This window comes from Psittacula echo, assembly GCF_963264785.1.
Source record: "Psittacula echo genome assembly, chromosome: 1".
Classification (NCBI taxonomy): Eukaryota; Metazoa; Chordata; class Aves; order Psittaciformes; family Psittacidae; genus Psittacula; species Psittacula echo.
In genome coordinates, this window is record NC_137735.1 from 95,048,485 (window position 1) to 95,062,903 (window position 14,419).

The following is a 14,419-nucleotide window of genomic DNA, read 5'->3' on the forward strand; positions in this document are numbered from 1 at the left end:
CTTTTTGAAATAGTAAACCATATTAATCTTCTGTAATGTTGATGTCCAGTCTGTAATGCAGCTGAAAACCCTTTATGCTCAGAGCTCCCTAGAGTATTTCTCATTGTTTACTTGGAAATGCAGTTATTAAATTTTATCATCCCAGTTACTTGATTGATTCCAGAATCTTTGAAATGTGAGCTTCCAACTCCCTATATGCATCTCCATCCTACATAATCTCACTCAAAGGGTTTTGACCCAAGGCTTTAAAGATTTCTAGATCAAGGCTTTGAGGTGCTTTTATTGTGTAGAAATATCATATAAAAACCACTGGTTGTGAGTTCAACTTTAATCTTTGGATGAAATATGATAATTCTAGTAGTAGAAATTTAAGGAATATTGTGCAGGGGGATGCATATTGGATGGAAATTACAAAAAAAGGATCTTAATGATAAGAGTGGAGATCTGGCATAGCTTCTCAGTGGAAATAAGAAAGGAGGAACAACATTTGAGATGGACCCTGATAACTTTATGAATTCAAACAGATGATAAGTTTGTCTGAAACAATGAATACTTGATTTCGTGATCTAGGTCTTTTCCGGACCTGGCATTCATAGCCAAAGGCTAAAAAAAGAAATAAAATGCCTCTCCTAAAATAAATCAGTTTTGAGTATAGCAAAAAACAAGCAAAATAATTAACTTCAAGAAAACATTTGTATTTTGTTCCTGTTTTCACAGGTTCCTTTATTAGTCTCTCTCTTGGTGAGTTACAAGGGTAAAGGATACTCTTTATTGCATCACTAACTGTATAAACTTTTTCCTTTCCTCCCTGAACAAATTAATACTGACACTCCTGTTGCTGCAAGGAGTCCTCCAAGGTTTGTCACTTCTTTTCTAGTAAAAGTAATCACCACATTTGAACATATCATTTCAGAAACAACATTTAAACAAAAGATTGGGAAGGACCCTGTTTGTCTTAAAATTTGTTGCCTTCTATCAAAGTACCCTATAAAGGATACTTTATAAAGTACCTTTGACGTTTTTTCCTATTTAGAAAGAAATCTAGGGAATAAATTACGAGTGAAGGCAAAAACACCTGAAGTGAACAAAAGGAAGACCAAGAAATGTGTGATACTCAGTGATATATATATATATATATATAGATCTGAGCTCTGATATGAGCTCAGAGATTCCACATGACTTTGACTTTTCTTATAATGAAGTATCTGATTAATTATCTGACTCTCAGATGTAAGGCTTTTTTAGTTTCCACACTGCAGCTGAGGATTGTTATGGAATTTCCAGGGGAGCTAGCTGAACCCAAGGCCTGACCAATGAAGGCAGGTGGGAGCAAAGTCACAGTGATTTTAATGCAATATAGACTGTGAAGTGATTTATATATCTAGGCCTAGATATTAGTCCCCTTTATATGAATTGACATGAAGATATATGCTTTCTCCAACTTCTGAGAAGATTAACTCTTGATGTAAAATAAAATTTAAGGGATTGGGTAATTTAACACAGCTCTGGATCTAATTGCATCCATAATTTACTTTCCTGAAAGTAAAATCCGTTGCTTACTATATGTCTACAGGTGATGCTAAACAGAGAATACAAAAATTAAAATACTACAGATCTTTGACCAGCACTTGGCCTACTCCTACTTGTGTTGTTTTAACACTAATCTGAGGTCCAAGTATAACTGTAGAGTAGTAATGATTTGCATGTCTGCATTTAAAAAGCCGTAAATAGCTATTCAGAACACAACCTGTGAATGCCTCTTCATATACAACCTGTTTCATGAATCTGTTTTGTCCTTTTGGGGCAGGAAAAGTAACCTACCGTTCTTGCACTCAGAGTTTGAATGGACTTACTTTTACAGAATATCCCTTTTGTGTGGAGAGCACAGAAACATAAGTGAACTGCAGTTTTAATTCAGAAAAGACAACGTCATGAGATACAGACTCTTCCTCTGTTATTCTGATCAAACTTTCTGCAGGTCTTATACTCCTTCTGCTTTGTCTCTTATTTCCTTTCATAGAAAGGTTTTTTGTGTCTACTAGATTTCTTACTTTAATCAAGGAGATGGTTGCAGAAAACTTAGGATGCTCTGGTTTGTCTTGCACCTCATCAATGTGATGAGATATGTGTTTGATGTGGTAGATGCAAATGCTGCTGCCAGAAAATATCTGGGGAGTTGATGTACTGTAGTTGCCTCTCATCTCTGGGGCTGCTGTTTGAAGTGCTTGGTAAAATTATTAGTAGAAATTTGTTTCATTGTCTTCAAATTTGTCTGTAGTGGATATAAGCTGCATATTAGGTACACTAGGGCTAGACTTGAGGCTGAAAGCAAAGCTGGAAAAAGATGCATAGAGCTGCAGTTTCATGGAGGTGTACCAGTTTCTATGCAGCTTTTATCAAACTGGGCTGTGTGGTGAGGAGATGAGAGGGAGGGAGGAAAGATCTGTTGGGGTCTTAGAGATGTTGATGTTGGGTGGCTGGGAAGCTACCCAGATCTTTGCTTTACCATACCTTGGTTCCTTGGGCAGCAGGTAATGACACACACATAAGTGAGTATTTCCCAAGGAGTTGAGTTTTTTTAGTGCTAATTGAGTTTCTTGCATCAGTGTTCACTGCTGAGGGTGACCGAGAGTGTCTAAGGCTGAGCTGCTATTTGTGTAGGTGAACCCAAGGAAAATGGGAAGGTTAATGTAAAAAGCTAAAGACCACATTGACAAAAGGGCCAATATCTAATTGCTAGGATTTGATTTTGTTAAGTATCCTGATGGAACTCAAACAGTAATTTGCTGAAAGGGCTATATAATAGCTCCCTTAAACCAGCTCCAATCTTGAAGCGGTGGGGTAGTCACATCGGGGCTCACAGAGTGCTGATGGGGTAACCCCGCAGCAACTTTTAATCAGAGAAACTGATAGAGCTGCTGATAAGATGCAGGATTAGCAGATGAACAGCTGAACATGATGTGCTGGAGGACAGCCAGCACAGCTTTTCCTAAGGAAGTAAGGTCTTGTGAGTCTCGCAGAAATTGCTGACAGGCGTGAGACTCATGAACCGGGATGGTCTGGATGAAGGGGAGCACAGGCAGGCTTTTAGAAAGCTTCCAGTGAGGTAGGAAAAAAAGCTTTTGGCACAGAAACGGATGATGTCCACGTGGTAAAACTGAGATCTCTCATGGGAGCTGCACTGCTCACAGAGACCAAAGTGTGAGGGGGAAAAGCTTGCTGCTGCTCTGCACAATTAATCAGGGAACATTTGCAGAAGGTTCTTATGATGCTGAATGACTGCAGCAGATTGCAGTTGAAATGTGGGATTGATGAAGGCAAAATAATGCACAGAGGGGAAAAAAGCTTAAAAGTTTACCATTTAGCATTCAGGAAAGGGATGTTTGGATAATTACAAGTACTTCTATGAAATGATTAATTTAGTGCTCCTAGTGATAAAAAGGCAAATAAAGGGTTCAGCATGAAGGAGGGGAAAAAAGATAACAGTGCAGATAGTACAATGATACCACTGATAAACCTCTGGAATACTTGTTCTGATTCTGGCAGTCCTACCTCAAAAAAGATGTAATTGAGCTAGGAAACATTGACAAAGATAGAACAGCTTCAGTACCAGCGAAAGCCAACACAGTCTAGGGTGCTTCCACTTCAGAGGGGAAGGTGAATGGAGGGGTATATGAATAGATTCATAAAATCACAGAAGGTGTAGAGAGGCAAGTGATTACTTGCTGTTCTGCACAATATGATGCACCAATTGAATTATCAGGCAGAATTTTAAAAACAGACAGAAGTAAGTACTTTACACTGCCCTTAATTAAATTGAGAGCTCATTACATAGGCTGCTGTGGAGACCAAGAGAATAAATGGGTTCAGGGAAAGACCAACACGTTCCTAGAGTAAAGAACCATTGCAGGCTATTAAGCACAAAGGTCTGGAAGGAGCCTCCAGCTCAGGAAGTCCTTAAACTACCTATTACTGGAAGCTGGGACTGGAGTATATCAGGGGGAAGATCACTTAATTTGTGCCAGTGCTTCTCTAAACACCTGCTATTTGCTGTTGTCACAGATGGGGTACTACACTAGACAAATTATTTGATTTGACTGAAGTTGTCTTATTTTATACAGAATGCAAAAAATTTGGGAATCTTGGTGCTGCAGTGAAATAGTCCTTGGCCTGTGGTCAGCTTGAGAGGAGAATATTACATACTCAGAAGGCAAGCTGGGAACAGCAGGTTGCAGGAGCACTGTGCAGTCAGTGCAGATGCTTGGGGAAAGCTTAAATAATGACAGAGTTTAGCCAGTACATTTTGTTTGTGACTCTCATAAGCACCAAACGGCGGGAGTGAAAGCCACCTCCAAGCAAACTTGGACACATAGAAATTGTTCATGTATTGTCTGGCCTTGTACAGGGATTTTCAAGTTGTGGTTGGCAAAGCTGAAAGTTAGCAGGTGTAGGGTTTATCTGCATTGGATATTCAAAGAAGAGCAGAGCTACTGTAACTTAAACATTGGTATAGAAATGGCTGTCCTTTTCTGGGTAAATATCTGGATTAACTTTGAGAAAAGACTCATAGAAATCTCTCTCCTGGCAGATATCCTGGCCATAGGATCTGTAGAAGCCAATCTCTGTATTTTTATGATCTTTCGACCTTGCAGCTGAAAGACTACCCCAATGGTAATTTATGCCCCTCTGGAAAGAAGGGAAATAACTCCAGCCTGGAAAGGTGGCTACTCCAACCGTTGTACGGACTAAAATGACACTCAGATCTGTTAACTATGCATAGCACTAGCTTACTCTCTCTTTTCCAAATAGATTTTCCTAATGTTTAAATAAGCTTCACACTATTGACTAATTGTCTTTTGTGGTCTTTGAGGATTCAGGCATAACTATTCAGTCTAAACAGAGCATTGGAGGATTTTTACATGCCTGAGGTGGAAGAAAAGGCTCACTAAAGACAAAGCCTGGGATATAAACTCAAATCTCCCCTTATCAAATATGTATCCTTTGATCTAATAAGTAGGTTGAGTCTCGCTGGACTTTTCAGCAAGATGAAAATGTAATGCTTCTTTTTTTCTTTTTTTTAAAAAAAAAAAAAAAGAAAAAGAAACATGTTATACTTGAATATCTTGAATATCTGCTTGCTTTTAGTTTCTAAGACAGTGAACTGCTCTAAATTTTCTTAATGATCTCAACTGTGGAATTAGTATCAGATCTTTCTGTTAGTTGTATATTTAATGACATACACTTCTGTGTGCACCCATGCTCATTCACAGTGGTGGTGTGTCAGCTAAGTTGATAACAACATCTACTAAAAATTACTGGATATGAAGAAGTAATTATCAAAATGCAGCTCATTACTTATCATGTTATGTTTCCTTGTTGGCTGCTACATCAGCAAGCTGGCTGGTGTGCCCATTTTAACAAAGTTGTGGATTTGTAGCCTCAAGAATGGACTATATCATGAAAGCACAGTTTCACTTTTTATGGCTGTCTTTTATTTGAAAAACAGCAATTATTTTGGCTTCTACGGGAAAGGCTGTCTGTTGAGCCTGTGTTTTTCGTTCATGCACTCGGAGCAGTGGAGATGAAATTGCTGGGAAAGATAAGTAAAAGCCACTGGTGTTACCTTGCTATTGGAAAAGTGCCAGGTGGTGTAATCTGCTAGTTAAAGTAACATGAGATATGATCTCCTGGATACTCAGCATCTGTTCTGTTATCAGATTTGTGTTACCTTCCCTTCCCCCTATTTTCCCCTCTCTCATCTGCCTTGCACTTATTAGAAGGCCATGTGTTTGCTCTTTAGCCTGACCTCCTTTTTTTTCAATGGGAAAGGCTTCTGCAGTGCACTGTGTGTTTTGACACTGTCTCTCTTTGTTCTGAGACAAAGTTCTGATAAGAAGTTGTGTAAAAGTAGACATTTTTAGCTTGTCCCTGGGCCTAAGGGTCACCTCTGGCTGGTCCATGCAAATTTGCAATCCCTGAGGTAATTTTAAGGCTTTTATTCTAAAATGTGAAAAAAAGGGCATTATTGTCATGTCTGTCATGGGCCAAGTCTTAGGTTCTGCTGCAGGAGGCTTGCACATCTCCAGTATGACTTGCAATTGTATCCAAGGCTTGATGCTGAGGCGTCTGTAGCCATACATAAGGCATATTTACCTTTTAAGTCTCTGCTGAATTTTCCTTCCAGCTGGAGAAACGTTGTCTGAAGACTGGTCAGATAAATTTGGTCTTAGGAGTACTCATCGTTAAACTTTGCTTTAGTAAATTTGCTTAGTGAATGCATGCAACTTTACAAGCTGTATTGCTTGACAATGGCTGTAAGCCATGCTGGCTGAAAAGTGTTGGCATTTCTCATCAAATAATAAATTGCTAACTCTTTATTATTCAACCACCTTTGCTTAAGAACTACAGTGCACAAAGTGGGTTCTACCTTACTCTGTTAAGATGGCAGGACTAAGTAAGTTTATTGCTGTCAGTGATGAAGGGTGAAAAATGTGATACTGCCCCATTTCCATTAAAAACCATGAATGCACACAGAATATACTCTTGTGCTGAGGAAGAACTAATAACTAAATTGATACCCAAAACAGCGTGGAAGAAAACTGCCAATTTTCTGGAAAAATACAGGTATAAAAAAATTGTAGTTTCTTATAGTTTATTTCTTTAAGGCCTTAATCCTGTCATTGAGATGTATAGCTTATGTTGCACTGACATATATGGCATAAAATTTTTCTTGCTAAATTGCTCACTCCTTGTATATTGCCAAGTAGTGCAAGTCTTTTCCTTGGGCTCCTTCCCTCTAAAAAGCTTTTGTCAGATGCAAAATGTTTTGGAAAAAAGCCTTAATGTCAGTGTCTTGCCCACATTAAGTGGAAAGGGGGCATTAGATGATCAGAGGCTTATGTTAATGTTCTGAGTTGTTCATGCTACCCACAGGAAAAGGAATTTAAGAGATTCTGATTCGGCCCACTCGATTTTTCCAGACGTGCACTGTGAGCAGTGAGGCTTCCAAGCTCCTTTACTGTGGATAAATATTGCACTGTATATTTTCAGGACAATGAAAAGATTTATTTAGCGTATGGCTGACCTGGATTGTCATCGCTGGCTCAATTGACCTTTATTGCCTTGGGACAGTGGTAAGATTAGGAGATGCTATAAATAGCTGTCGCACTGTGGGAGTGGTATCACAAAAATGCACTTTACACAAATGGACTGTCATTTTGCTTTGTGGGGGATGAGTGTATTTGGCTTTCAAAAGGAGATCTCTCTTTCAGATGTTTTTGTCCTCTTCTGAATCATTGCAGCTGAAGCTGTGAGATTGCTTCAGCCACCACCATCAGGTGCTAAAATATGCTACACAATAATCTTATGAAGCTTTATGAAACCTATTGTCCAAGTGCAGCTGAGCTTTATATCAGCAGTGTACTGTGCTTCTGCCTAATGGTTCACTGTTCCAGGTGGATACGGCAGGACAGTGTGCCTCTAGGGAAACAGGCAGTGTTTCCCTCAGCACTCGTGTGGCTCCAGGAGGGTTTCTGGTCACCATCTGTGAATTGTGGGAGGCCATATCTGTGCCTCAAGAGCTGCTAGAATGACTTTGGACCAAAAAGGATTGAAATATAAGTGGAAAGAAGCTGTAATACCTAGAGGGCTGATGTTATGATCAAATAAGGTATTAACGTATGATTCCCCTGCCTTCCCTGTCCCCATGTCCTGTTGTAGTCGGACACTGAATGCATGACTTTTCCCAGCCTACAAACTAAGTAAAGGCAACAGATGTTGCTCTCTTCATATAAGCTCATATTTCATTCCTACAATAAAGGCTATTTGGAATTATGTATAGATTGATTCAGCAGGTTCAGCTGGTAAGTAAGGAATAGGTGTAACTAATGAGGACTCCACTGAAACTGGCAGACAGAACCATATGGAGTCCACTGGATTTGATATTTCAGCTTAGTGCCAGATGAGTAGCTGATCTTCATTAAACAGTAATTTTCAGTGATCAGATTACTTTATTCTTTTCCTAAACTGCTTTAGCTGGGGATGTCATTCAAGCACCATTTCACCCAAGCTGAAATTAGGTGCCGTACTGACTCTTCTGATTTCTAGAGAAGGGTGGGGTGGATAATTATGCTGGGTAATTATACTGGATATACACTCCATTTATTTTATTTTTTTTTTTTTTTATTTTTTTTAATATGCAGGAAAGCAATCTCCAGGTCAGGCCTCCAGCACTTGGCTCCTGTGCATTCTGTCAACATTGCAGTCTCCAATGGACCTGTGAAGGAACCAAGGGCAGCCTTAGAGTGGACTGTAGGTATTTGGTTTTTGGCAGTTAATTTGAGCAGTATCTCTCACTAGTGCTGTCTCCATCCTTAAATCAACATAAGACATTGTATTGCTATCAGAATTAGTGCTGGTCATCAGGAGCATGCTTCTGTTATGAAATGAAGCACAAGAGAGAGATGGAAACTTGTGGAGACTCGAGCAGCACAGGACAGCTGTTCAGTTTTTCCAGCTCAGGAACTGTCTTCTTACATTTGCTCATTGTCTTCTTACATCTGCTCACTGCCTGCTTGCCATCCAAAGAGGGACTAATTTTAACACAGAAGGGTTTTTAGCCTCTGCTTGATGGGCCAAAATTTAAGGCTGAAGACCCATGTCAAGTTGACTGGGTCTGTAAAGTAGATAATAGAAATATTCAGTCACAATGCTTTGTAGGTAGGGCTAGATATCTTCTCGGCCCAAGCTGGTTTGTAGAAAGAGAGCTTGTTTCCATCCCTCCCATCTTCCTTCTGTTGTGCTTCTGCACTACTATATACGGGGCCGGTTTAGAATAGAACAGAATATTTCAGTTGGAAGAAACATACAGCTATTGTGTAGTCTAACTGCTTGACCACTTCAGGGCTGACCAAAAGTTAAAGCATTTTGTTAAGAGCATTGTCTAGATCTTGTTAAACACTGACAGGCTCAGGGCATCCACTGCCTCTCTTGGAAACCTGTTCCAGTGTTTAACCACTCTATTGCTGCAGAAATATTTCCTAATGTAAAGTCTAAACCTCCCCTGATACAGCTTTGAACCATTCCCATGCATCTCCCATGCGGTTATGCACTGATACGTGCTAAGAATAGTGTGAAAGCTTACACAGAATCCTCTTGAAAGACCAAAGTTTATAAAGGGTAGTGAATGTCAATAAAAAAAAAAAAATTTAAATACAAATGTTTAAATCCAAAGTTATATTTGGTAGAGTGAAAAGATATTTAGATCAAGATGTGTTGGAGCCAGACATGAAGTTTTCATGTTTAATCATTGGAAGGCAGCATTAATCAGTGCAGTTTGTGTCCCCATCTGTGTCATCCTGCTCTTCAGTATTTCTGAGGAGGATTCTCCAAGGATCCATGATGGGAGATCTTTCCAAAGTCTAAATGACATGAACATATACTGTCACTTGACTTTGCAGTAGAAAATGTTTCCTCACTGTTGTCTTCACAGTAATAACTGGAATTCCCTGGCTATAGTGTCCACTTTTGCTTATTCCTTCAAGGTGATTTGTCAGTATTAGATGGTCTTGTGATCAGGGCACTGATTCAGAGAGTGGGATTTCCATTCTCTGCTCTGGCAACTTACTTTGTGAGTGAGCTCAGATGAATTCTTTTACCTCTCAATACCTCAGCCTTTCTCTGTAAAATGGAGATGAGGATTCTGATGCCTCTGAAGCCCTTTTAGATAAGAAACAGTATGCCTTTATTATTGCTGTTGCTACTATCTATCATCCCTGAGGTTTCTTTTTTTCTAACAGACTTACAAATGCCCGCTTTCATAACATTTGCTACACCTAATTCAAGTTAACTTGTAGCTGTTTTGTCTAATTTAATGTTATCTTTTCACAGCAGGGCCATAGGAAATATATTCTCTGGAGTATGTAATGTTATAGCCAGAGGGGAATGTAGAATATGCCTTATTATAAAGGAATCACCTCAAATGTCTGTCTCTGTGATATGTTTATGCATAGTCCCTTCTCCCACTCTCCACCATTTTAGGCATCACTCCCATGTGTTAAATGATAAACTAAGTAATTCTAGCCAAGATTTGGACTGAGATTCTAGCCCAGTGCTGATTGAACCACCTCACACAATACCTGTGTACCACTGGGGATCTAGATATTTGTATATATTCATGGTGCCATTTACTCCCAAGGAAAATAACCATAAATTTTTGCACAAAGTCATCCTGTAATTTGCTTCCTAAGTACTGCCTTCTAGGTCTTGCTTTGTTTGATGCTGACAAAAATCTTGACAGCCACTAGGATATTCGTGTGTTGAGCTTCCTGCTGGTCAGATATATCTCATTTTGTTTGTCTGTAATGCATTTGTCTGTTGATGTCTATTTCTTGCCTTCTTCCTTAGCAGGCATTTATGGCCCATGACCACAAAACTAAAACCCCTGGTTATATCTTGTAAAGAAACATTTGAAGACATGCAGCTTCCATTCTTGGAGTTCTATGAAAAAAATGTGAGACTGATTTATGCTTTGTGTTCTGTGAATGCACAGTCAGAGTTCTCTGGGTGCAAGTTGAATGTTTTTCAGATGAGAAATATTATAACCTTATACCATAAATTGTATGTGTAAAAGAAAAAGAATCTTATACATCTTAACAGGAATAGAAAACTATGTGTTTGAGTAGAAGCTGAAAACTGGCATTTAGCAATATATGGAAGCAGGGTCAGGCTCACCCAGAAGAATTGTAAAAAGCACTAAGCAATTGCGTGTGTATGGGGTAAGGAAAGCCAGACCTCATCCAGTGTCGAATCTAACAGGAATATGAAGAGCATCAAGAATGGTTTCTGTAGGCATATCAAGAGCAGTAGGAACACTGGAAGAAAATGTTAGGCCATTGCTGAATGGAGCAGGGAATGTGGTGACAAAGAACCTGGAAAACCCAATGTGCTCAATGTTTTGGGTTTTTTTTAACCTCTTTTTTTACTGTAAGACCTGCCTTCAAGAATGCCAGGTCCCTGACATCAGTGATTGAACCAAGGAAGATTTACTTTTGTAGAGGATGATCCAATTACAAAAGGTTCAGGTTGAACATACAGAAGTCTATGGGGCCTGATGGGATGCACACGTAAGTGCTGAGAGAGCTGGCTGATATAATTGCAAGAGCAGTTTGTTGTCTTTGAAAGGTCACGATGATCAGAGGAGGTTCCTATGGACTGCAAAAAGGCAAACATCAATCCTGCCTTCAAGAAGAACAAGGAGGAGAATCCAGGGAGCTACAGATTGATCAGCCTCACCTTGATTCCTAGGAAGGTGTTGGAGCAAATCTTTCTGGAAGCCATTTCCAAAAATATTAAGAATAAGAAAGTGATTGAGAGTGGTCAGTACAGATTGATGGAGGGGATATAATGCCTGACAAACCTGACAGCCTTCTATAATTAAATGGCTGTCTTGGTCATTTAATGAGGGAATGAGGGGAGAGCAATGGCTGTTACATTGACTTTTGCAAGGCTTTCAACACTGTCTCCCATTACACCCTTGTAGACAAACTGATGAAGTATGGGCTAGACAGTGAGAAGGCCTGTGCTAGTGAGGTATTTATAATTGGTGAATGTGACTTTGCAGCACATTATGTTCTGGGTCTTTTTAACATTAGTCAGTAGTGCTGTCCATTTACTTTCATAGACAGTATGTGTTTATAAGTGCCTAGTGATGTAGACTTCAGATAACCAACATGCATTTAATATGCTAATGTGTTTTACATAGGATGAAATATTTCTCTCATTAATGTGGATAAATGCATTTCTTTTCTATGTGAAAGGTTTGGCTTCTGTATCATCAGTTCCTAAAAGCTATACTAATTTTTACACTGAAGAATATTTCCCTTCCATTAGAGTTTCTGCACAATTAAGTTTTGTAATTGGGAAGTGAGTATTCAGTTGAAGAGATCTACATTATCAGACGCTCACGTGAGAAAGGAGAACCCTGGGGTATGGGTATCCGTTAGTCACATAAAAACATGTACAGGTGCTGGGCGCTATAGTTCCATTTAAATAACTAGTGCTGAATGCAATCTCCAAGCATACTTAAAAACTGCTGAAATTTTGTGTGCAGATCACAGGAAGCCATGTGTTCAGAATCAGTAGTTGTACTCTTCTGTTGCTTTTTCTTTGAGGTTTTATGAACTAGTATTCTTTCCAGAGAGACTGAAACAGAAAAAAGAGGGTTGTCATATTTCAAAATGATGGCCATCTTTTTTTTTTTTTTTTCCCAGTATTATAGAGGATGCAGTAATGCTACAGAAGATGCCTTTCTTGAAGACAGGTATATTTTACCCCTTAACTTCAGTTTTTTTTGCAGCAAAGCTTTTGTCAGCTGAAATAATAGTTCATGAGATGATTCGGAGGAAAACATAGGGAATCATCATCTCAGTTGATAGCATCTGGACATTGCTCCTTTGTGAAGACAAACATTGTTATTCTGCTTCAGCACACAGATGATATTTTAGATGATGGTAATCTCAAAAGGTCATAGACTCATAGAATCATAGAATAGTTAGGGTTGGAAAGGACCTTAAGATCATCTAGTTCCAACACCCCTGCCATGGGCAGGGACTCCTCACACTAAACCATGTCACCCAAGGCCTCATCCAACCTGGCCTTGAACACCGCCAAGGATGGAGCATTCACAACCTCCCTGGGCAACCCATTCCAGTGCCTCACCACCCTCTCAGTAAAGAATTTCTTCCTTATATCCAATCTAAACTTCCCCTGTTTAAGTTTGAACCCGTTACCCCTTGTCCTGTCACTACAGTCCTGATGAATAGTCCCTCCCCAGCATCCTTGTAGGCCCCCTTCAGATACTGGAAGGCTGCTATGAGGTCTCCACGCAGCCTTCTCTTCTCCAGGCTGAACAGCCCCAACTTTCTCAGCCTGTCTCTATACGGGAGGTGCTCCAGTCCCCGATCATCCTCGTGGCCCTCCTCTGGACTTGTTCCAACAGTTCCATGTCCTTTTTATGTTGAGGACACCAGAACTGCACACAATACTCCAAGTGAGGTCTCACGAGAGCAGAGCAGAGGGGCAGGATCACCTCCTTCGACCTGCTGGTCACACTGCTTTTGATGCAGCCCAGGATACAGTTGGCTTTCTGGGCTGCGAGCGCACAGTGAAGCCGGCTCATGTTCATTTTTTCATCGACCAACACCCCCAAGTCCTTCTCTGCAGGTTTGCCGATGACACCAAGCTGTGTGGTTTGGTTGATACACCGGAGGGAAGGGATGCCATCCAGAGGGACCTTGACACACTTGTGAGGTGGGCTGATGCCAACCTTATGAAGTTTAACCATGCCAAGTGCAAGGTCCTACACCTGGGTTGGAGCAATCCCAGGCACAGGAACAAAGAATACAGGAGTAGGCAACTGATACAGGGATGTTGGAAAGCGTGGTGGTGGAAAAGAAAATAGCAGAATAAGATAGAGAATGTGGTGAACTAGGCCTAAAAGTTACATGTCCAAAAATAGATCTGAAAGTTGGAGCCTATGTATCTGCAAGTTATTTTGAAATAATGATATAGTACTGCATCTGCACACTGGGTGGTTTGTTGTTTTTTTTTTGTTTTTTTTTTTTTTTATGTCCACGCATTACATTTGTAATAATTAAAGAAAAGGTGACTTCTACATGAAGAATATTCTGAAATTAAAATGTGCTAAATTGAAAATATCATTCAACAGAAAAACATTTAGGACATTGCTGCTGTTTGCAGCATAAGCATTACAAACTCTGGAATTTCAGATTTAAGGGTAAAACATAAGCCAAACATGAGACACATACACTTGGGAAAAAGACATCCAAACAAACTTGTTTCTGCTTAATAGTGACATCATGAAGAAGACGGCTAAAGGTAATTTTTGCTTACAAATATGTTTAATTAAGTTTAGATTGATGAGCACTAACTTTACACTAATAAGTTTATCACCCAAATGTATATTTGTAAGAAGATTAATCTCTCTCACTGGAGTGTTAACAAAGGGAAAAATTTCTTAATGGCTTATTTTAGGAATCCGTCTTACAATTTTTTTTGCAGAAAGCCAGTCATGGCAGGACTGTTGGAGTACTTCATTCTTCCTATTACAATTGAAGTTACAACTCCTTTGAACTAGAAAGTTGGACTGACTGATGTGTTTGAATATCTGTAGCTGCTTGTCATGGCAAATTAAATTACTTGGGTTTATCTGTATTGCTTTTGAAACCATGCAACCATGCTGACTGCAGCCTGAAGAACAGCGAGGTATAGAGGTACTTAAGGACTTTAGAAAAATGGTAATACTTACTCTGTCATTTAGCCGTGATGGCGCATTTAAGAGAAGAAATGTAGCTGAATTGGTGAAATGTGCACAACAAGTTACGATCACACACATGTAATT

The 14,419-nt window shown here is 39.6% G+C and overlaps 1 protein-coding gene across 2 annotated transcripts in view; it reads left to right on the plus strand.

The window, feature by feature from the left end:
* The window catches only part of DGKI (diacylglycerol kinase iota), a gene marked incomplete at its 5' end in the record, with an annotated part of 208,126 nt that overhangs the window by 69,171 nt on the left and 124,536 nt on the right, over nucleotides 1-14,419 (plus strand). For both annotated transcript variants that reach the window (XM_080614280.1, XM_080614281.1), the window contains one exon: nucleotides 8,202-8,310. In XM_080614280.1, coding sequence (XP_080470406.1) covers nucleotides 8,202-8,310 — 109 coding nt within the window. The remainder of the gene's footprint in view (nucleotides 1-8,201; nucleotides 8,311-14,419) is intronic.